This window comes from Mustela lutreola, chromosome 2 (assembly GCF_030435805.1).
Source record: "Mustela lutreola isolate mMusLut2 chromosome 2, mMusLut2.pri, whole genome shotgun sequence".
In the NCBI taxonomy this organism is placed as follows: domain Eukaryota; kingdom Metazoa; phylum Chordata; class Mammalia; order Carnivora; family Mustelidae; genus Mustela; species Mustela lutreola.
This window is the reverse complement of record NC_081291.1, coordinates 10,067,294-10,089,440: the sequence shown is the minus strand read 5'-3', so window position 1 is coordinate 10,089,440 and position 22,147 is coordinate 10,067,294. Positions and strand designations below refer to the sequence as shown.

General features: G+C 56.7%; 1 protein-coding gene and 1 long non-coding RNA gene across 6 annotated transcripts; one reads left to right on the top strand and one right to left on the bottom strand.

The window, feature by feature from the left end:
- Positions 1-12: 12 nt before the first annotated feature.
- ADGRE5 (adhesion G protein-coupled receptor E5) lies at positions 13-18,350 on the bottom strand. Of its 5 annotated transcripts, none has more exons than XM_059160227.1 (21): positions 18,217-18,350; positions 15,076-15,279; positions 11,835-11,885; positions 11,511-11,630; positions 10,832-10,987; positions 7,445-7,576; positions 6,735-6,881; positions 6,100-6,246; positions 5,966-6,012; positions 5,756-5,833; positions 4,684-4,861; positions 4,485-4,598; positions 4,066-4,289; positions 3,318-3,497; positions 2,072-2,272; positions 1,558-1,784; positions 1,395-1,461; positions 1,183-1,274; positions 924-1,092; positions 737-835; positions 13-652 (listed from the first exon to the last, which is right to left on the bottom strand). In XM_059160227.1, exons 2-21 carry the CDS (start codon positions 15,116-15,118, stop codon positions 623-625), a joined length of 2,502 nt encoding a protein of 833 aa, XP_059016210.1. In that variant the 5' UTR covers positions 15,119-15,279; positions 18,217-18,350; the 3' UTR covers positions 13-622. The 5 variants fall into 5 exon arrangements, with proteins under 5 accessions (XP_059016210.1, XP_059016205.1, XP_059016206.1 ...); XM_059160222.1 differs by lacking the exon at positions 18,217-18,350 and adding an exon at positions 15,741-15,879; XM_059160223.1 differs by lacking the exon at positions 18,217-18,350 and adding an exon at positions 15,741-15,879 and having other exon boundaries at positions 3,318-3,494.
- Positions 15,552-20,454, top strand: LOC131823644 (uncharacterized). The gene is made up of 2 exons (XR_009350626.1): positions 15,552-15,687; positions 17,267-20,454. It is a non-coding gene; the product is annotated as an uncharacterized LOC131823644 (long non-coding RNA).
- Positions 20,455-22,147: the final 1,693 nt, after the last annotated feature.

Genomic DNA, 22,147 nt, shown 5'->3' with positions numbered 1-22,147 from the left:
CCCACAGCCAGCTTCGGTATCAGTGTGATCTTTAATTTTTAAGTGTCAACATTGAAAGGTTTATACAGATTAAAAAAACAAAAACAATACAATATCCACAACCTTCACAACAATGCGAGCCTTCTGCCTCCAGGGGCAGATGGGCCTCTGTACCGTGAGCGTCAGGCACTGGGGCTAGGAGGGGCCCTGCCCTTCTCCCACCCCTGGCCTCAGTCTTAGCTTAAGGGGCAGCATGAGCCCCAGCACCTTGGCCTTTTGCTCTGTGGCAAGGACAGATGAGGGGAAAGGCCAGGCCCGTCACAGGAGTCCTGTATGTCCGGGCCTTGTGTGGCGGGGAAGGAGCCTGCAGCCCTCGGCCAGCTTCTGCCCTCACGTTGGGTCCTGGCTGGGCTGGAGCAGAGAGGCAGCCAGAAGCAGGCCTGGCAGATCCTTTCTCACCTGGCTGGGTGTCCTGGGGTCAGTGCCAGATTATAGCTGCTGCCCCCCTGCTTTCTAGCATGCACGTGGCAGCCAAGGCAGGAGGGCAGAGGGAGCAGAGTGGTGAGGGAGGAGGGGACAGTCTTTGGCACGTGCAAAAGCTGCTGAGGCCACAGGAGCCACTGGCCTGGCCAGACTTGCGCTGTCACATACCGGACTCGGAGGGCTTGTGGGCCTGGTGAGAAAGGGGCACCATGAGAAGGGAGCCTGGTTTGGGGGCGCTCTAGCCCAGAACCCCGACCCCGGGCTCAGCCCTTACCTGGGTCTGATTGTGGCTGGTGCCAGTCGTGGATGTGGTGAACTCCGAGTACTTGTTCCCTGTGACCCTGCCGGCCCACCTTCTATACTCCTCCCTTACCTGTGGGGCCCAGAGTACCAGGTTAGGGAAGGGGCAGGCCCCAGGACTGGGGGTCCCACTCACCCCACCCATAGCGGCTGCAGCCCACCTTCTTGTTGAGTAGGCAGTGGAGCACAAAGAGGAAGAGGCCTTGCAGGCAGTTGAGGATGGTGAAGGTGTAGCTCAGTGGCCAGCTCTGCGGGTTGAAGAGGAATAAGCCGAAGACCCAGGTGCAGCCCAGCACAAAGAGCTGAGCCATAGCTGTGATGGTCAGCACCCTGCAGGGGGAACAGGCTGTCAGTGGGGAAGGCCCCTCCACACACACACCCTCCTCTCCCTGCCAGCCCCCTCCTGGCCCCAGCTCTCACCGGGCCTTTTTTAGTTTCTTCAGGTCTGGGTTGATCTCAGAAAACTTCTGTGTGAGCTTCCAGATAGTAGTCACGAAGATCACAGCATTGCACTGGGTGGGCAGCACAGAATTTACATTAGGGAGAGTCCTTGGAACTGCAGGGAGAGAACAGGTCTTCTACGGCTCCTTGTGGAGCCACGTGCCTCAGGCTGTGGAGGTGGGGGCACTTACCAGAACGATGAGGGTCACGGGTCCCACGAAACTCCAGAGGAAGCCACCTTCAGGGTTCAACCAGCAACTGGGTGAGAGGGGAGGGTGCTGTCAGAGCCACGGAGCGCGCAGGGCACTGTGGCCCAGACTGTGCCCTCCCTCCCAACCACTGGCCTGCACTCACTAGTCGTTGCGGCCATAGCCATCACTTTTGACGGCCGCGGAGACACCCACGATGAGCAGGGGCACCCCGTAGCCGATCAGGCAGAGCTGCCACTTGCTCAGTCCCTGGCCCTGGAACACCCGCACCACCAGGAAGTAGAGCTCTACTCCCTCGAGGCTCATCCAGCAGAAAGCGGCCAGGAAGAAGTAATGCAGCAGTCCCGCCACCAGGCGGCAGCGCAGCCCCACCTGCGGGGCGGAGGCGGGGCGACGTCAGTGCGGGCGGGGCCGGCTGGGTCCGCCCTCGAAGAACCCTCCCTCAGGTGGGCGGTGCCGCGGGGTGAGGGGCTCGGCGACGAGTGGGGGGCGGCGCAGAGTGGGGGGCGGGCGCAGACCGCGCGCTACGGCCTAGCCGCGTGCCTCCCGGGCTTGTGATCCTCACCAAGCCCCGGGAGTGGGCGGAGCTCTCCCTGTTCCGGGCCTCGCCGACCCAGCGGTCTGGTGAGGGGGCGACCCTCCACCGCGCCGGACCTTACCTTTTGGATGCTTCCTTCCTGGTTCTCGATGCCCGCCAGGAAGATGGCGGAGCCCACAAAGAGGCAGATGCAGAGGTGCAGGTGCACGGTGGTGCGCGAGCCCTGGATGGGCCGCACCAGCAGGAAGGTGAGAATGCACAACAGCAGGCAGACTAGTGACACCGCCAGCCCCACCTTGGTGATCAAGGCCAACTTCGGGTCCTAGATGCAGGGTGGGGTGCGCGGGGCTCAGCGTCCCGAGGACTTCCTGTCCTCATGGGCCCCACCACAGAGACCCATCTGGGGCCTGCCTTGCAGGTCTCTGATCAAGCTGCTCACCTAAGCCCCGCATCCTCTGCCCTCAACACCTGAGCAAGCTTGCTCTGTGTCTCTCATCCTAAATATCACATCCCCTCCCCCCAACAACCATGGAGGAAGCAGGGGTCCCCGGTTCCTGGTGGGTCTCCCCACTAAACACCCAGACTTCTGAGAAGGTCCCCAGGGAAGCTCCAAGGCCACATCCTTCTTTTCTTTTTTTCTTTTTTTTTTTCCCACATCCTTCTTTTCTAATACTGATTGTCCCATCTTTCTGAACTTCCTCTCCCTCATCTCAAATTTTACTCCTTCCCCACCTGCCATATTGTTAACTCACTGAAACCCACCTTTTTGTCCTTCCTGGACCTTTGGCCTCAACCACAGCCTCCCCTACTCTGCCTGGCCCATTCCAATTAAACATGTGGACCAGTTTGCCTGTGGATCTCTGAGGCCACAAACAGAAAGTTGTGCTCGCTTAGGAGCGTTTAGTAATATTTTACAACTGAAAACAATTTGAAATGGACAGTCAGAAGGGGTGCCAGCCAGAGCAGGGTCTGCAGTGCCAGGCTACACCGATTAGTTGCTGAACCATGGGGAGGTCTGCGGGGGGTGGGGTGGGGTGGTGCGGGGAAGGGGCTGGGGGCCATGAGGTGGGGCTCCCGGCCTGTGTGACCATATAGGGCCAGTTGGGCTGTATCATCAAGAACCAGCTGCCTTCACGTCATGATCCCAGGTTGTGGGATGGAACCCGGCATCTGGTTCCCTACTCAGCCGGAGGCCTGCTTCTCCCTCTCCCACTCCCCCTGCTTGTGTTCCTTCCCTCGCTGTCTTTTTCTCCGTCAAATAAATAAGATCTTAAAAAAAAAAAAAAAAAAAAAGAACCAGCTGCCTATATTAACCTAGGCCAGCCTGGCCAGCTGTGGGCTGTTGAGGGTGGCCCCTGGCTGCTCACCTCTATGTCATAGTGGGCCATGAGGATGGCAAAGCTGCTCAGGTGGTTGCACTGGCAGGTGGTGCTGCCATTCCTGGTGCCCAGAGTTCGGCAGCCTGTGGTGGCCCAGTGCCCGCTCCTGTTGTCACTCTTCCAGAATGCACAGATCATCTCCTGCCGTGGCCTAGGTGTCTCCTCCTGCTGTGGGCAGGTGGGAACGATTGGAAAGGTTAGCCTGGAGCCCATTCTTGGGTCCTGGGCTTGGCTTGAGCCCAAGGAGGGCTACTTTTCCTTTGATAAGTATTTACTGAGCAGCTACTTTGCTGTGTCCCCCAGCATGGCACACAATGAACGGGAAAGACACAAATCCCTGCCCTTTTGGGGTTGGCATGCTAGTGGGGGAGACAGATATAAATAATAAATCTAACAAGTCAACTAGATAGCACGTTAGAAGGGGTGAGGTGCAATGGAAATAAGAAGGAAATAAGAAGGAAACAGCACGGGGGAGGTGGGGCATAACTACTAATTGTAATTTTAAATAAGGAGATCAGGGAAGGCCTAAAAGAGGAGTTCCAAAGACTGGAACCAGGTAAAGGACTGACCAGGTGGGAGAAAACTGTGTCCCAGACAGGGTACAGCAAGGCGGCCAAAGCCCTGAGGTCTGTGTAAGGAAGGAGCAGAGTGGGGGAATGAAGGCTGCATAGGAACTGCTGGGACCTTGGTTAAGGGGTGAGCAGTAGGGCTGATTCCTCCCCACCTGAGGACTCACTGTGTGGGAGAAGGCAAAGGTGACAGGGGAGTCAAGTTTCTCCGTGTTTGTGTTGCTCAGAAAGACCAAGTTGACTGCTGACACGATCTCAGCCTGGGCGCCGTGGACTGTACTTTGGTGGATCTTGCTCAGCTCAGCTTTCTTCTCAGTCTCCAGCTTCAGGGAGGCGTTGGCCAGCAAGTTCCGCATGTTCCAGCTGGAGAGGATGCCCATCACGGTGGGGCCTGGGGAGTACACAGGCTGGCTACCTTCTCCTGCCTTCCCTCCTCCCATTCCCGATCCTGTCTCTTAAGACCTCTGATTCAGGCTCTCCAACCCACCATGATGCCCCCGGGGGCCCTAGCAATAACTCCATTTCCAGTTGTTGATATTCAGAACCTCCCCTCCTGCGGGCATCCCCTCGGATTCCCCGCCGGTACCCGAATCCCTGGCTTCAGCCGCCACATGCCAGTTCAGCAGCATCCGTGCATGGCTCTGACCGATGGTGATGTTTCCATCCCCATCCCCGTGCTCCTGGATCATCAGGGATAGCTCTGAGGAGAGAGGGGTAGTGAGTGACTGGGGGCTCTGGGTGTGGGATGGGGTCCCCGGCTAGGGCGGGGCAGGGCGAAATCTCACCTGTGTCTGAAGGGGAAGCATAGGTGAAGGAAGCTCCCGGCATGGCCTTGGCCAGCATTCTCAGGACTGTTTCGAGGCCCAAGAGGTAGTTGGTGGCCATGGAGTGCCTCTCAGTCAGGGACAGGGTCTCCAGATCTCTGGGAGTCTCCAGCATCGTATCCACTAACTGGATGAGATCCTGGGAATGATGGGTGACAGCTGGTGGGTTACTGTCCCGCAGGGGCTGCCAAAGGGCCCTAACCTCACCAGCCACCTCCACCAAGGGGTACACTGCAGAACCAGCTGGGGTGGCCTGGGGGACAGTGGGGTGACAGCGGAATCACTGAGATGGTGCAGTGGTCAGAAGACAAGGGAGGGGGTTGACTAGAGGCTTGTATGCATGGACGGGAACAGTGGTGCCTGACTTGTCCCAGGCGCGGGCTTCCTGCCAGGCTCTGGTCTAGGTCTGCACTGCCCGGAAGAGTTGCCCACGAGCCACAGGTGCTCTCGAGCACCCCGGAATACAGTTCCACGTTGCAGTGGTCATATTTTGAATCCACTGGATCAAATGCGGTCTTCACGCTAATTTCACTTGTGTATTTTTGCTTGTTTATTTTAAAGTAGCTACTGGAAAATTTAAAAGGACACAGGGCCTCACCCGTTTCCACCGGGCTTAGCACAGAAGTGAAAGCTTTCACAGAATTCTCAGCGCGTGCCAGGCCCTGCCCTTTCTTTGAACTTCACTTCTATTAGTTCCCATGAAACCTTCAAACTGACTCTATAGAGTAGGCCCAGAGAGGGGGAGTCACTTGCCTCAGGTCACATAGCAGAAGGTGGCAATGGGGGGGGGGTAGGGTGGGAGGGATGGGGAGGATTTGAACCTTTGTGGTCTAACCTTAGAGATGAAATTCCTAACTGCTCCATTTTTGGGCATCGTGTTCCTTCTGTGTGTGTGTGTGTGTGTACACGTTTTGGGGTGTGTATATGTGTCTGTATCTGTGTAACCCCTGCTTGGGCTGTCTCCACCCCCATGGAAGCATCCCTCAGCCACCCCCCATGCTGTCCAGGGGTCCCCCTGAGCTCGTGCTCTTACCTTCATGGTGTCCGGAGCCAAGTCTGGCTTGAAGGTTCTGCGCAGATGTTGGACTTTTTCAAAGAAGTGGGACATGCTCTGTGGGGAGGGGACATGGGGAGGGGTCAGAGAGCCTCATTTGTGGGTAGGGGAGCTTGGGGAAAGAGGGTGGATCGGGCCGACTTCGAGGAGGGATTTCTGCCTCCTGGTCCCTGCTGGGGGGCCACTCACCTGGGTCTTTTTTCCAGGGGGTGGGGTCCAGATGGGGAAGGACATCTCTGCAGGGGATAGAGCAGCAGTTCATTAGGCGTGAGAGTGTCTGTGTGTGGAGGGGGCGGGGTCTGGGGTCAGGTCAGACCAGGTACCTTCACAGGTGGTGTTGCGCTGCTTATTCTGGAATCCGGGTTTGAGCTCCCAGCCCCGGCGGCAGCGGCACTTGTACGAGCCCACGGTGTTGATGCAGATGGTGGACTCATGGCACATAGGCTTCTCGGAGCTGCACTCGTCCACATCTGGGGACACAAAGTTCAGAGTCAGGACGCCTTTCCCCTCTGTGTCCTGCCCCCCTTCCCTGTGTTAGTATCCACCCCACCCTTGGCTGGAGGTGATATCACCTGCTGACCCCACATCCTAGTGATGCAGGGGTCATGGGGAGTGTGAGGAGCCTGACATGGGAGCCCACCAGGGAGGGTCGGGACAGAGCCCTGTGCAGGGAAACAGGCAGGCCAGATGGTTGAGAAGCCATGTACAGATGTGCAGGTTGTGAATATAGAAATACCTTTGTCCCAGGTGGTAATTAGCTGCTGCCTGGGGACTCCAAGGAGCCTGCTCCTGGGCACCCCAGCTCCTTCCCCAGAACTGCCCCTCCCCGCCACCCCCCCCCCCCCGCAGAATTAATGCCTGGCACAGCAGAGCACCCAGGGTTCCTTTAGGTGCCTCTGAATATGGGATCAGATGTTCTGAGTGTGGGTCTCCAGGAAGTGGCGTCTGAGCTCTGTACCTTCACAGACGGTGTTGTTTGGGCCATTGGGGGACCCAGGAATGGGCTTCCAGCCAGGGCGGCAGCGGCACTTGTAGCCACCAATGTTGTTGAGGCAGTGGGTGGAGTTGTGGCATGGGTTCTGCCCCGATGTGCATTCATTCACATCTGAGGACAAAGCCAGAGGGTCAGTGTCCCCTCCACTCACTGCACCCGTTCTCACTGCCTGGCACCAAGGACCCTACCATTATTGTACTTGCTACCACCTGGTGACCTTCAACTTCAGTGGACCTTACAATGGCTTCCCTGCAAGACAGGCATGGCAGGGACCCTGGTCCTCGGTTTATAGACTGAAACCAGAAGGGAGACTGCCTCATGGGGCCTGAACTTTCCAAGTTCTCTTGCCTGCTCCCTCCCCAGTTCTGGCTCAGGTTCCCTTTCTGGAAACTGGAGGTGATAACTCCCTCTGCTCCCATGTGACAGAGGACGAGGGATGAGGCCGGGAAGTGTACACAGAGGCCGGGGGCTCCACAAGGGAACCCCAGGCCCAGAAGGCCCTGCAGCCTTCCTGCTCTGTGGTGGGAACTTCCTGGGAGGTGACTCCTTGGGCAGAGCAAACCCGTGGTGTTTTGGGAACCTGAGAGCCTTCTCCCTCCTCCTGGGGCTGTGGGATCCACCTTGGCCCCTCCCCAGCTCCAGCGCAGCCTCACAGTGTCTGCCAGGGCCTCTACCTGTGCACAGATTTGGGTCGCCCGGTTTGAGCTGCAAGCCGGGCGGGCATTCGCAGGTGTAGCTGCCCTGGGTGTTGGTGCAGATGCTCGGGCTTTTACAGATTCGGGGTTTCTGCTGACATTCGTCCACATCTGCAGGGGGAAGGAGAGGGTGATGGGTGCCTGCAGCTGTTTCCTTGGATAGAAGCATCTGGAAGCCTCTGCTCTCTCCTCCTCAGTGAGTGGATGCCTTTTCTAATTCACATGGAGGCGTGCTATGGGTGAGCATGGTGCCCAGATGTTTTGTTTCCAGATGTAGCCAGAAGTGGTCCAAGTCCGCCCCGTCTGCCAGCTCTGGCTCCCTCCTCTCTGGGCAGCTCCTAGCTGGAGCAGGGTCCTATAACCACCTGTGTCCCAGCCTGAGGACTTGGATAAGTCCAGGGTGGTCCTTCCTAGGAACCGTGTACAGAGGAAATGCTGCAACCCGACTGGGACCTGTCATGGCTCCCAGCGATGGCCTTTGTCCTAACTCCCCCAGGATGGCCACTCACTGGCTGAGTTCTCGCTTGGAGTCCTGGTGACCCTCAGAGGGTGCTCCCATCCACGCTCACTCTGAGATTCCAGCTCCACGGAGATGGACAAGACCCACCCCAGAGCCAGGCCCTCCAAGGACGAGGCTTTTGGGCAAGGCAGGGAAAGTGAGGATGGTGCCAGACAGGCCAGAGCCTGCCGGGACAGGGGGCGCCAGGCTGGGGTGGACTGTGTCACTGATGTCCAGTCAGGCAGCCTTGGGCCAGTGAAGATGCGTTTCTCTGATTCCTGGGAAGGCATCCCCTGGACTGGCAGGAAGTGATGAGAACCCGCACCACCTGAGCAAGGCCAGCAGTAGGTGAGGGTGGTGGCCAGAGAGGGAGCAGGTGCTGGGGGTGAGAGGTGGCAAACGTTCCTGTCTTCTTGGCCCTTGGCCTCCCACCAGGATGCAGGGATGCGGACACTGGACTCCAATGACTAGGCTCCGTCTTCTGTCCCTGAGGGATCCGGTGCTCCTGGGGGACCTGGGTTGACCTCCTCAGGAGAGGGTCACACCTGGGGCAGTGGTCCTGGATGATGGCCTCTCTGGTCACCTGGTCCACACAGGAGCTTCTTGGTTCACCGACTGTCCGAGTGTGTGTGCATGTGTGTATGTGGGGCGGGGGGGGGGGGCGTTGTGTGTCACCTGGTCCACCCCAGGCACAACATCCTCCGGGTCCTGGTCATCCAGACTGAACCAAAGCTCCTGAGAAGGATCGGGACAGAGCCCGGCGCAGGGAAAAAGAGGCAGGCCGGGTGGCTGAGAAGCCAGGGGCCGGGCATCAGGAGGAGCCTTCTCCAGGTGGGATGCTGGCCTGCTGTGCAGGTGGGCGAGAGGCTGTGTGCCTCCTGGCAAATCTCCATCTTCCCGCCTTTCCTGATGAGGTACCTGGGTCCATGGTGGCCAAGGGTCTGAAGGGGCTCCTGGTCTGGGTAGGTCCATGTGGGCTCCAGTGGGGGCAGGTCTCACCCAGGCAGTTACTGATGGTGGCGAAGAGGACGGATACTACGCCTGAGCCCACCTCCTGCAAAGTGTCTTGAATGCCACTCGCCTCTCGTTTCATGCAAATAAGATGCCCAGGATGTAGGGGGACAGTCTAGACATCCTAAAGTGACCCTCTGGGGAGAGTTCTGAGCCTTGGGACTCAGAGAGGTTCGGCACACCAGGCAGGTACCCAGGACATCCTCTGATGCCTGGGGAAAGTGGAGCAAGGGGCCCACAGAGGGGCCTGGGTCTCCTGCCAGCAGCAGATCTGATGGCCACGACACGGCTACATGTGTCCTCAGCTGCGGCAAAGTCTGAGTCCGTGGCAGAGCTCCGTCTTCAGGCAGCAGGCCCTGGGCCAAGCCAGCAGACTGTTCTCTCACTGTCGCCCAGCTTGAGGTCCACAGTGGTCCCTCTCCCGTCTCTTGTTCGTCCGTGTCCCTGCCTACTCACCTGACAGAATCCCCTTCTCTCAGCCCTGGTCTGTTCTAATACAGCAATGCAGCCTCTCAGTAACCACAGCCCCCATTTGTGCTGGGGGCTCACAACAGTTGGTAGGCGGCATCCCCATCCAGGCACACTGAGTGGGATCTGTGATCGCCATGTACAGTTGTGCAGGTTGTTCAGTGCACAAAAGTGTCAGGCCCAGGAGGCCTGTGGGAGTTGAAACCCAGTCCACTTTCCATTCCCCAAAAATGCTGTGTTCACCTGGAGATGATGGACCTTTTCCCATTTCATGTGAAGGCTCTGTCCTCTGGCCAGGCCACATGTTTGGGGCACAACGTTCACCCAGAAGCCCCTAGGGACCAGCAGTGCTGTGGACGGAGGCTTCCCCCTGGGCTCCACAAAAGTGTGGGTCCTCCCTTCACCCCCACCAGTGAGGCTCTGCAGCCTTCCGTCTGCATGCAGGTCTGGATGGGGCTAGGGAACAGGCTGTGGGCTCTTTTCTCCATAGCAGGGTAGGCCTATGGACCCACACCAGAGTCCTTTGGACCCTCAGGTGCACCTCGTTCTCACCTCTCACGCCTGCTCGCCTCCTCTGCTCTCTCTCTCTCTCTATTCTGCACTAACCCCTCTCTCTGGGTGAGTGGCTGCCCCCACCCACCCACTGCTGGCCCTCTCTGCCCCCTGCGGATACCCAAAGCCCCTTCCCCCGCCTGCTCTTCTCCCTGGAAGGGGGACAAAGCCTGGTGATGCGTGGAGGCCGGGCTTCTCCTGGGCCCGAACCATGGCATCACTGGACAAGACCACAGCAAGAGATGTGACTATGGTGTGGGGTGAATAGGAGCAGCTGCTCTCCGTGCCCACCCTGGGGTGGACCTCAGGGGTGCCCATCCTGGAGGGGGTACATTAGATCATACTGAGGGTCATTCAAAATCAGACAGCCACGATTCTGTGCTTTGCTGCCTCTATCTTCCCAGCAATTCTGTGAGGTAAGCACCATCGTCAGATGGGTAAACTGAGGCACAGAGAGGCAAAAGAACTTGTCCAAAGTCACACAGTTAACAAAAGGCAAAGCTACTTTTCTATCTGTAAAAAATAGGGACTCTTTAAAAAAAAAAAAAAACACAAAATCTCAATAATATTATCACATCTTATACATTAACAGTGGCTTCTGAGTAAGTGTCCTGGCCGGTGTCTCAGATGCACTGCTATCAAGTAGAAAAGCAGGGATTTGGGCTCTTGGCCTTCACATTGCCCTGCCTCTCTGTGCTGGCGGCTCAGGCACAGGCATGCAGACATGGGTGCTGTACCCTCTCGCCTGGGCCCTGCCCCTGGGGATGATTCGGGAATGGCTCTGGTGAACTCCAACCTCATGGACAGGGTGATGGAAGATGTGGGGCAGTTCTTACCTTGACACATGTTCTCACTCTCATTTTTGAACATTCTTGCCCCAGAAGCAAGCTCATATCCTGGAATGCATGTGCAGTAGTAGCTCCCCTCTGTGTTTTGGCAGTCTGCAAATTTTCCACAGGACACTGCCGAGAGTGGTCCACACTCATTAATGTCTGGAACACAATGGGGCAAAGGGTCACCTCCCAAAGACATGAGTTCCTTCAGGAAGAGATCCCTATCCATCACCTGACTCCCCAGCATGGGGGCTGATACTTAATCAGTGTCTTTTGGGAAGATTAGATGCTTAAGCTATGCTGCAGAGGCTGGGCTGCAGCTGGAGCAAGACATTCCTGAAGCCCACTTAGCTCTCTTCTCTGTCCTCTGGCTGGCATCCTGGATTTGAGTTTGTTCAGTAGGGAGTGCAGAGATGGGGGTGGGGCGTGGGTGGCAGCTCTGCATCTTCCTCCCCCATCCTGGAAGGGCTAAGTGAAACCAGACTCCAGACCTCCACTCTCTCCAAGAAGCCATGTTTATTTACTTATTTTCCACCTTTCTATCTTGTCCTTTCTATTTCTCTGCCCTTGAGGACAATCCCAAGACCAAAGGCTGAGAACCCAGCCACCACTGACATCCCTCACAGGCACTGGGCTATGCCCCACCGTCTCCGTGCCCCTCCACCACCCCAAGCCCCTGTACCATCACAGCTCTCCAAGAGGCTGGTGAAGATCACCCCGGAAGAAGAATTGAATCCCGGGGAACAACGACAGGCGGTGGCATTGACACACGTGGAATTCGGAGGGCACCAGCGAGCACAGTCTGTGGGGAAGATTACCAGTGTCAGAAGGTGAGGTCTGAGCCAGGTGCTCCGGAGGAGGGCAGGGCCATCTCCAAAGGAGGGGTTGCTGGGAAGGGCAGCCCGGCCTCCCCCTGTAGCAGGCGTCCCTCCTGCCTTGGCTGTGGGGGTGCAGGGACCCTCCCCCACGCTCTGGCTGTGGACTACTTTGCTCTCAGCAGACTCACCACTGGTTTTCTGGGACCCAGCTTCCAACAGAATCAGGAAGATACCCAGCACTGGAAGAGAGAGAGAGGGTGTGTGTTGGGGGGTGCCCAGAGCAGGGAAGGACTGATGGAGAACTGAGGTGGACACATCTGAGGGAAGAGGGTTGCCGAGCCCTCCCAGACTGGGGCTCTGTCCGTCACTAATGAGAGGGCGAGCAGCCCTCCCTGGACACCCTCGCTTACAGCCACCTGTCTGCCACCATCGCCTGGGGATGGGTTTCAGACGGAGGGTGAGGAAGGGGCCCAAGCCCGATGGGGGTCTTGGCTCCTGCCGACCTGTGACAACAGTTGAGTAAACAGATGGGAGATGGGCAGCTCTGGTTCAAATCCCAGACCTAGGCCAGGTGATCTCACTTCCCAGTGTCTCAGTTTTCCCATCCGTTGAATGGGAATGATGACGGACCACCCTTCCTCGCAGTGTGTGAGATCTAAGCACGTGAATGCTGCCTGGTATGTCCAAGTGTTTATATCATCGTTGCTTTACATGAAGGTGAAGGGGTTGGAGCAAGTGCTCTCTCGGATGCCCTGGAATCTAAGGTGCTCTGGCCCCCTGGACCCTGGCTCGGGGACACAGGTGCACACGTACCACACCCACGACATCTGTCATCCCAACAACTGGCTTGAGATGCAGTGGTGACAGTTCACCCCCGGCTCCCCGCACACAGGAAGACACTGTGGGCTCACACCGGGGTGGGGGTGCTCTTCTCCTGCCGTCCTTGCTGCTCAGGGGCACCCTGCACCCCAGGCATGTGTTTGGGGGTCCTCCTCAAGTCAGCAGGGGCTCTAGGGACAGGAAGCTCCTTGTTCACCAGTGAAAGAGGCTCGGAGATAGTGATGGAGAGAAAATAAGGAGAGGGAAAGAGAGGAACAGAGAGAGAGAAAAGGAGCCAGAGACACAGAGAGAGGAGAAAGCGGAGGGAGGGAGCAGAGAGGTGTGAGGGAGAGAAACAGACAGACGTTAAGGCAGTGCTAGACATGGGCGGAGAAGCAGGACACTCATGGAAAGACAGAGAGCAAGATGGCGGAGACTGGACAAAGAGATTTAGAGATAGATCCGAGAGCAAGATCGGGAAACAGAGACACAATTAGAAGGAGGGGGGTGAATGGGAAGAGGGAGCCGGCGGGGGAGGAGAGTGCCTAAGCAGCAGGTGGGGGCGTGGGAAGGGCTCGGGGATGTGTCCAGTCTCTGCCAATCTGGGAAGGCTGGCGAAGCTATGGACACCCCTCTTATCCGGGGAGACCCAAAGCAGGGTGGTGGGTGGAAGGTTGGGGGCCAGGAGGGAGGGCAGGAGGGCATGAGTCACTTCCTGGGCCAAGGGGAAGGGATGACTCACACTCTATTGCCCCTGGATGGGGCTCCCAGGGGAATTCTGGGCTTGGCTATTGGGAGCACAGCTTGAGGGCCTATGGGGGATACAGACTTGAGGGTACCCCAAACATTTAGTTCCTGTGTCTAAATCGGATACCACTCAGGCCAGTGGGGGTCCAGAGATCCCCCTCCCACAGGTCCTCCCAGCCAAGGTAAACTGAGGTTGGAATGCCCTTCCTTTCCCTTGAATGAGGATCCCTTTCTTCCTCCTCTCTGGCCACAGGGCTTGACTCGTCCCTTAGCCGAGATCCACTTCCTCTTTGTGGGACAGACCACAAAAGGACCTTCTCTGGTAGGGTGGGAACGGGACTGATGTGTCCCCAGCTCCCAAAAGCCCAAATAGCAACCGTCCTGCTCAGACCCGCCCTAGGAGGCAGGGGCTCTGGTTATGTCCACTCTACGGATGGACAAACTGAGGGTTGGAGCCCAGAAGAGCCTGGTGAGGAAAGGGGCACTGAGGAAAGCAGAATGGAGTTCAAGTTCCCCAGACCCTGGTGTTTGGGGGGATTCTTTTGTGCCCTGTCCTCTCCACTGGGGCCGGGCTGGGATCTCCTCCCCGCCACTCCCCCTTCAACCAAGGCTGCTGGGCCAGGCCTTCTCCATCTGGGGCCCTGGAAGTCACCCAAACAGGAGCTGGGAGAGGAGCTGCTGGTCATCCTCTCCAAGTCGCATCTGGTTTGCATTGCCTGTGGAGCCCTGAGCAATCGATTCTGGCTTAGGGACCCTGGCGGGGGGGGGGGGGGGCGTCACCCTCCTCTTGCTCCTCCTGCTAAGGGTCCCCTAGCCCAGACCTCAGACCCCCCAGTGTCCAGCCCAGAAGGCAATAAGACAAATTAAGATAAAAAAAAAAATATATACTGTTTCCTCAATTCTTACTGTGAACCAGGAATAGTTTGTGTCCAACTCACTCAACACTTAACCCTATAAAGTGAAGACCAGGTTCCCCCCTCCCCATTTTACTGATTTCAGGGGCTCCATGACTTGGCTCCAGAGACACACGGCCCTCCATGAGTTGTGTCCCACTTCGACTCCTGCCCTTGCTCCCGAGGAAAGCCAGGGTGGAGCTTGCGGGTGGGGCTCTGCTCACACTTGGCACCCTGGGCCACCACAGGGAACCCCCGTCCCTGTGGCCCAGGGAAGCTCTGGTTGTGGCACCCCAAATGTCATTTCTCCACTCTCTTTGTTGCCTGGTTGCTCAGGCAACAAGCTGTCCTGATAACCATAACCGTTAGAGACACCCTGGGTGGGGCGCGTAGGGAGGAGGGGTGGGGTGGGGGGAAGTCGCGGTAAAAAATCAAGTTCAAACCCACAGCAGGCAAAATTCTTTCAACCCACAGTGGAGTCCTGGCTGGGTCTGGGGGAGGAAGTGTGGGGTTCTCTGCGGCTGCCCCTGTCACTGAGACAATGGGGGACATGTTGGGAGTACCCCCCCCACCCAGTGAAGCGGTCCTGTCTCCTAGCTCCTCAGCATCCCCCATGCCCTATGTTAAAAACAGTTCCCTACAGGGTCCCAGACTCCTCTCCTTCCCCCATGCCACAGTTCACCTTCTTAGGGGGGCAGCCCTCAAAGTGTTTCTGGGCAGAGCCCAGAGATATGAGTGGGCATGGGGGCTCCTAGAGCACATTTGGGGTTTTTGCCCAGGCTGGGGGTGCCCCCGCTCTGCCAGCCCTTCTCTCCATGTGCCCGCCTGGCCATGTGGCTTCCTCCCCTGCAGGGGCCCCAGAGCCGCCAGCCACACCTTCCATTTCTCCGCAGGGCAGGGAGTGCCAGAGCACCCAGGGGTGCTTTCAGAGCCCCCTTGTCCCTCCCAAGCAGGGTCCCCAAATCCTCACCTTGAAGGAGGAGAAGGAAGCTGCAGCGGCGGGGGCCTCCCATGGTCTGAACTGCTGGCTGGGGAGGCAGAGGATGGGCAGGGCTGTCCAGTCTCCCCAGGCTGGGCAGCTGCGCGGTGTCCCGAGGCTGGCTGGCTGGGACTTTATGAAGGGGGGGGGGGGACAGAGGCTGGCCCAGGGCCCTCCCCGGAACTGGCGGGGCAGCTGGAAGCCAACAGGAAAAGTGCAGTAAACACAGACCCAGAGGCGTTGCACGGGCTCACACACACACACACACACACACACACTCTCACGTGGGAACAACCTGCTCTGCTCGCAAATCCTCTGCCTCCCATTCCACCATGTGAGCGACTGACAAACTCTGGCCCCCGTGAGCCTGGGCTGGCGAGAGCCCAGCGGAAAGTGGGGCTGTGCAGGCAGGGGCGGGGTGGGAGTCGTGCCCGCGGCGCCGCCTGGCTCTTCTTGCAGGGGTATTCAGGTTGGGGAGGCTATGTCAGAAACGGCTTGGGGCTCACGTGTTGGGGGCAACCTGTGTCCCCTGCCTTGGCATGCCTGCCTGAGTCTCCAGGGCCGGCCTCTGAGCCAACAGCAACCCCCATCCCTGCTTTCCAGGTGAGGAAACTGAGGTCCGGAGACAAGAGTCCAAATGGGAGGGAGGGGAGTACCTTGAAGGGGCCCCTCACGGGGGCCAGGCGGGCACCAAGAGGAGAAACTGGGGGGCCATGGGCCACCATGCTTCTGGCGCTGGCCTTTCTGGGCCAACCTGCCCCGGTGTGGGAAACTTAACATCGAAGGGGCTCCTGGGCAGCAACAGAGAATCACGTGACGATGATGAAGTTCTAGAACCTAGGTGAGGTTCGGTGGGCTGAGGTCCGGAGCCGATGACCAGGAAAGAATTCTTGAGACATCTTTGGTGCAAAATGGTGGTTTATTAAAGCACGGGGACAGGACCCGTGGGCAGGAAGAGCTGCTGCCCCGGGTTGTGAGGGATGGCAGGTTATGTACCCTGAGGTTGGGGGAAGGTGAGGGAAAGGGAGGTTTCAACGGAGTTTTCATATGCTAAAGAGGGCGTACAAGGTGCCAGGGCGCGGGAGGTCTCCCGGCTTGATCAATGTTGTCTTTTGGCAAGCCCTTAACTTCAAGATAGTTGGGAGACTCCTATCTTGCAGGATTGTGATCTCTGCAAGTTAACTATTTGTTTCTCATTTATGGCGGTCAGGGGTGCCTGAGGAATGTCACACATATTACCGAGGGGAGCGGGTGGAGAGGGGGTGCAAGGTGCCCCCTTTTGCTTTGTCCTCAGGCAGCCTCCTGCTCCCTCATCAATGAGAGAGTTGTTTCCTTTTCTAATAAATCACATGACTGGCTTGTCTCCTGAGCCATCAAATAATTTTTTTTAAAAGACACTATTATTTATACAACACTTAATTGGAGCCAGGCGTGATTCTCCTAGAATTATCCATGCATCTATCTTAACCCATTGATTCTGCCGAACTCGAGGCAGGTGGGGCTATGATTTTACAGAGCGGGAGGTCAAGGCGCTGATAACAAGTAGCTGAGCGGGGACCCAGTCCTCCAGTTCCTGCCCACAGCTCAAGGTCCAGAAGAAAGTCTCTATGAGGAGGTGCTAATGTGTCTTTTAACACCTCTGGGGCCCTGGGGCTGAGCTGTGGTGGTATCCAGCCTGGACCCAAGTATCATTTGTTTTTCCATTTACCAACTCTTGGGGCAAAGAGAGGGTTTTACAACTAGGATGTCAATATAGTTTCCTTTTTTTAAAATTTTTTAATTTTTTAAAAAGATTTTACTTATTTATTTGACAGACAGATTACAAGTGGGCAGAGAGAGACTGAGGGTGCCCCTAATGTTTCCTTTAAATGAACGGCTTCAGGGCCGCAGAGTGTAGAAAATTAAAGAAAATATGAAATACATGATAGGTCGAAGGGGAAAGATTGCCGGTCATGGAAAAAAAGGGTCATGAGTGGAGGGAGCCCGGCCACTGCCAGAATTAACCCCTTCCTGCCTTTCCCTCCCGTCCCCATCCCTTTGTTCTGGGTGGCGCATGGCAAGGGTTTTGCTGGCGACTCAAGGGGTTCGGGCATGGGGGCAGGAGGACTCAGGAAGAGGCTGGGAGGTGGGGTGGCCAGATCAGGTCTGGAGTGGATTTTTGAATTTTTTTTTTTTTTCCCAGAATCTGGAAACCTCAGGGCTGGACATCCCCTTTCCTCAGGACTGCAGGTCAGACAGTGGGTAGCTGGAGAAGCTGGGGCTTGGGGAGGTCCAGCTTGGGGGAGGTAGGAGGAGCCGTCCTGGGTATTGTCCGCACATCTATCCTCACCCTTGGTGACCATCTATTCTTTGGCTTTTTCTTCCCTGGTGTGTGTCTTGGGCCCTTGGAGCAGGTCTGAATTCCCTGGGACTGTTTTCCTGTCTGGTGAATGGGATTAAAATGCCTGCCCACTGGCCTCAGGGTGAGGAAGGAACAGGGTAACAGGAGGAAAGGCTCAGAGATGTTGGCTCCAGGATGGGGAGAGGCACAAAGAAAGATAACCTTAGCATCACCACCCTGGGGCCCTGCCCTCAGATAGCCCAGAATCTCCCCACCTCTCCTTTTCATTGGCCCCCCCACGCTGGTCTAGGGCTGTCATCTCCAGCCTTGGTGTTCTGGCTCCTGCCCCCACACTCTGTGCCTCTCACAGTGACCCTGAGGACACCTGCGAACACCTGAGTCAGGTCACACCCCTCCCCAGCTCAAGAGCCCTCCAGGGCTCCCAGCTCATGGATAAAACCCCCAGTCCTCCCACAGCCCATAAGACCCTGTGTGTTCTGCCCTGTCACCTCTGTGCCCTCACCTCCTCTTGCTCTTTCCGTGCTCACTTGGCTGCCGCTTTCCTTGTGGAAAACACCAGGCACAGTCTGACCTCAGGGCTTTTGCACAAGCTGTTGCCTCTGCCTGGAACATTCTTACCTCCGATAACCATCTGGTTCCCTCAGTCCTCCCCTTCATGTTTTGGTTCAGTTTCCTGACCCACCCCTCGAGTCCACATACAATCCCCCCCCACCCTCAGCACCCCAGCTCCTCCCAATGTTCTCGATTCTCTGTATTCTCGCCGCCTCCCATCACGGACTCTACCTACTTACCTTGCTTACTGTCTGCCCACACCCCCTCCACTCCGGTCCATTCGCGTCTCTGCAGTCCGTGGCACAGAGCCTGCACCCACTAAGTCTCCATACTTCGTACCCACCCCCTCAACACACCCTGTCGCTGCCCCCCTGCTGAAGGGAAACCCTCTTCAGGCTTCCTGATCTGGCCCTTGCTGGGGTGGCACACTGTTCCTTCTCCTTCTCTCTGTCCTTAAGTTCCAGCCCCGCCGACCTATTTGGCAACGCCACCCCCACCTCCCCAGACAATCTTGTGACCTCTGTGCCACAGCAGGGAGGCAGGGACATGATGGGTCCCTATGAGTCCGAGGGGAAACTGGCACGTGGAGTGCTGGGCCACTGGCAGGAGGCTCCTCACCTAAGAAGTGGCTGAGCCAGGATTATTCAATCACTACTATTATTACTGCTACTACTAATAATACTATTTATACTGTATTCTATTCTATATTTTGATGATTGTAGCTACAGCAGTAACAAATCATCCTGGTGGAAGGCAGTGCTCATCCAGCACCTACTGCTCACCAGGCCCCCTTCTAAGCACACTACAGAGATTGAGCTCCCTGATCTTACCCACAGCCCTAGAAGGCAGGTGCTGCGATTTCCGTTCGTGGGGCGGGCTAGCGGAGGCACAGCACCATGAAGGGACTTGGAGTCACAGGGCATGCCCATCTCAGATCAGAGGACCCCAGCAAGCCCCATCTCTCCCCCTCTGGGACCATAGGGTCTTGGGCAGGTGATGTCCCTGGGCCTCAGTTTCCTCAGCTGTGAAATGGCTGGCACCTTGCCAAGCACAGGCAAGGGTCATAAAAGAGAGCACAGATTGCAAGGGTGTAGCTAGGAGGGGACGCTCAGTGAACAGCAGCTGTAGCTCTTAGGGTACACTCCTTCTCTTTGCTGCGGTGGGGAGAGAGACAAGGAGACCTCAGGGTCCTGCCTCCCAGCCTCTTGTGCTGCCTACCTATGCCCAGCACCCACACTAGCCCTTGCTGAAGTGGGGGGTCAGATGGGGTCTCTGGCTGGAGGGGGACTAACAGGAAGCCCCCTGCCTGGGAGACAATGGCAGAGGAAGGGGCCGGGCCAGCCCCCACACGGATGAGCCCAGCTGCGGCTCCAGGAGGGCGGCACAGCTATTGTGAGTCCAGACAGCTGTCCCTGAGCCAGGAAGCCCCAGGAAGCCAGGGAAGAAAGTGGGAGGTCGCTGGCCGACCCTGACCCCCAACCCAGGCCAGGCCTGACAATGGACCCTTTGTCTCCTCCTGCAGGCTGGACACCTGGATTCCACCCCCCCCCCCCAGGCTGGGCCCCCAGGGTCCCCCTCAGGAGATGCCTAGCCCCAGCTGGCACCCTCCTAACCCCCCCGCCACCCACACTGCCCAGCCCAGCCTGGGGAGTTAGCAGGCAGTGCTGAGCTGCCGTATTTATAGTTCCCTGGCACTGCTGAGCAAACTTCTAAATATAGTTGCCGAGCTATTTGGGGCCTCGGCCCGGGGTGCAGTGGGAGTGGAGGGCACCGCACGTGTGCCTCCCTGGCCTGGGCCCTCGAGAGGGCTTGGGCCTGTCTCCCGGGGCTGAGGCTGTGGAGGGGGGGTCCTGGGGGTGCAGTTTGTCTGTCTGAAGGGGGGTACACAGAGAAAGGCACAGTGGAGTTGCTCAGAGCCACAGCACAGGGAAACTGCCCGAAAGAGGTGCAGGCGCGTTCCAGGCCCAGGAGGAGGACACACATCTGTGCCTGGTGCCCCCAGTGTCCCATTCCTCCACTTCTTTCACGCCAAGAGCTACCGGGGTAGGGAAAGTGGACCGAGGTGTCACCACAATGTTCTCAGCTTCTAGGAAATAAAGGCCCCCAGGAAGTTGCAGGGACAGCCCTGAACCTCAAACAAACCCCAGCTCCTAGCAACCTACTTCCCCTTCCCCATCAGGGCTGACCTCACTGGTGGCTCGTGTGGGGGGTGGTGACAAGGCTGGGGGTTGGGGTGGGGCTATAAATAGCCAGTTTATAAGCAGCTGCTGAGCCAGCTGGGGCAGAGGGTGGCTCTGGAGCCCAGAGGGCTTCTCACGGACAGCGGGACCCCAAAGTGTCACCCCCTCCCAGCAGTGGCCAAGATTTAGGGAAGTAAGGGGGACGCGAGGGACAAGTTGCTTAAAACCAGCAAAGTCAATGATTCCTTAAAGTAGCGCCCTAAAAAATAAAAATAAAAATAAAAATAAAAAAATAAAGCACCACTTTAACTCGATGGCCCCTGAGACTTGAAGGAAAGCTTAGCGCTTCCTCAGCTATGGGCTCACGGGATTGGAATATCATACAGTCAGAGAAAAAGAATGCCAGGGGTGTGCCCCCAGCTGGGCTGCCTCTTGGCAACATGCTCCTTTCTTAATTTAAAAAACAGAGGGGCGCCTGGCTGACTCAGTTGATGGAGCATACAAGTCTTGATCTTGGGGTTGTGGGTTTGAGCCCCACATTAGGTGTAGAGATTGCTTAAAAAATAAAATCTTTTTTTTTCTTTTGAAGTAGGCTTCACACCCAGCGTGGAGCCCAACACAGGGCTTGATCTCATGACCCTGGGATCAAGCCCAGAGCTGAGATCAAGAGTCCGACACTTAACTGACTGAGCCACCAAGGTGCCCCTAAAAATAAAATCTTTAAAAGAAAGAGTGAAGTGCAAAAATCTTCATTTATTTGACGGGGGTTCACGGTAGAATTTTTTTTTTTTTTTTTTTTTTTGCTCTCCTGAGGCGTAATTGACAAAATAGTGATAGACTTAAAGCATATGACACGATGATTTGATTGTAGTAGAATCCTGAGGAAAAAAGAAGTGCCAAAAGCCCCACACAAAAGCCACCCTCATTCTAAAGCTCACACACAGAGAAAATGAAACAAGTTAGGATTTCAGAATACAAACATATGTAAACATACTTTCAGAAAGCCCGTGGGGAAGGGAATAAGAAAGAGAACCCTGGGTGATGGAAGGAGGAAGCAGGGTCCTGTCCTGGTTCATGGTGGGCAGAGGGCATCATGGGTGTGCCTTAGGAAAGTAAAATAAAGTTAATGAACAAAGTAAGTTAAAGCAGGTCATGGGTAGACGGATGGTCATTGATTCTGGGAACCAGAGGCCTTGTAAATGTCTTCTGGAAATTTTCAAATGTTTGAAGGCTTTAATGAGAATCACTTAGAGGAAGGGAAGAGAAATGGAAAGCAGTGTAGGGAGAGGCCCAGCTGGGGACTCGAGCAGGGGGTGTGCAGGTTGCAGTGGGTGGTGTGGGCGGGACTCCGACCGACAGGAAGCCCTGCAGCCCTGAGCTGGAAACGCTGGGCAACACTCAGGGGCCTTTCTGCCTCTTCCTCACAGAGCTCTCAGTCTCTTCCCCACTCTGCAAGGGTTTTTGGGGAGCAGACGGCTACGGGCAGACAATGCCCAGTGAGGGCAGTCTCTCTCTCCAGGGACCCTGCGATGGAGTCCCAGGATGTGGAGCAGGGCGAGGAAGGAAGAGAATTCAGGCTGACTGTCCGCATCAACTTCACACTATGCCTCAGTGTCCCCATCGGTGCACCCTACGCCACTGGTCTCTGGGGTCCTGGGCCATGGTGCTGGTGCTGATGGTCATGACCAGTCCCAGAAAGAAGTGATGTATTTTGGGAGCCAGGGGCTTCAGAAAGAATAACCCCCCACCCCCAGCATTCTATTAGCAACTCTCAGATAGATGCCCCAAAGAGCTGAAGGCAGGGACTCCAACAAACTAGGGGAAACAACCCAAGTGTCCATCAGTGGGTGAATGAATCAACAGTATGGGCCACATCCATGCAATGGAATATTAGCCACAGAACAGGAAGGAAGTTCTGGAACACACCACGACATGGACGGAGGGAGGGGTTGCACAACTTTGCAAATATGTCAAATGCCACTGGATTGTT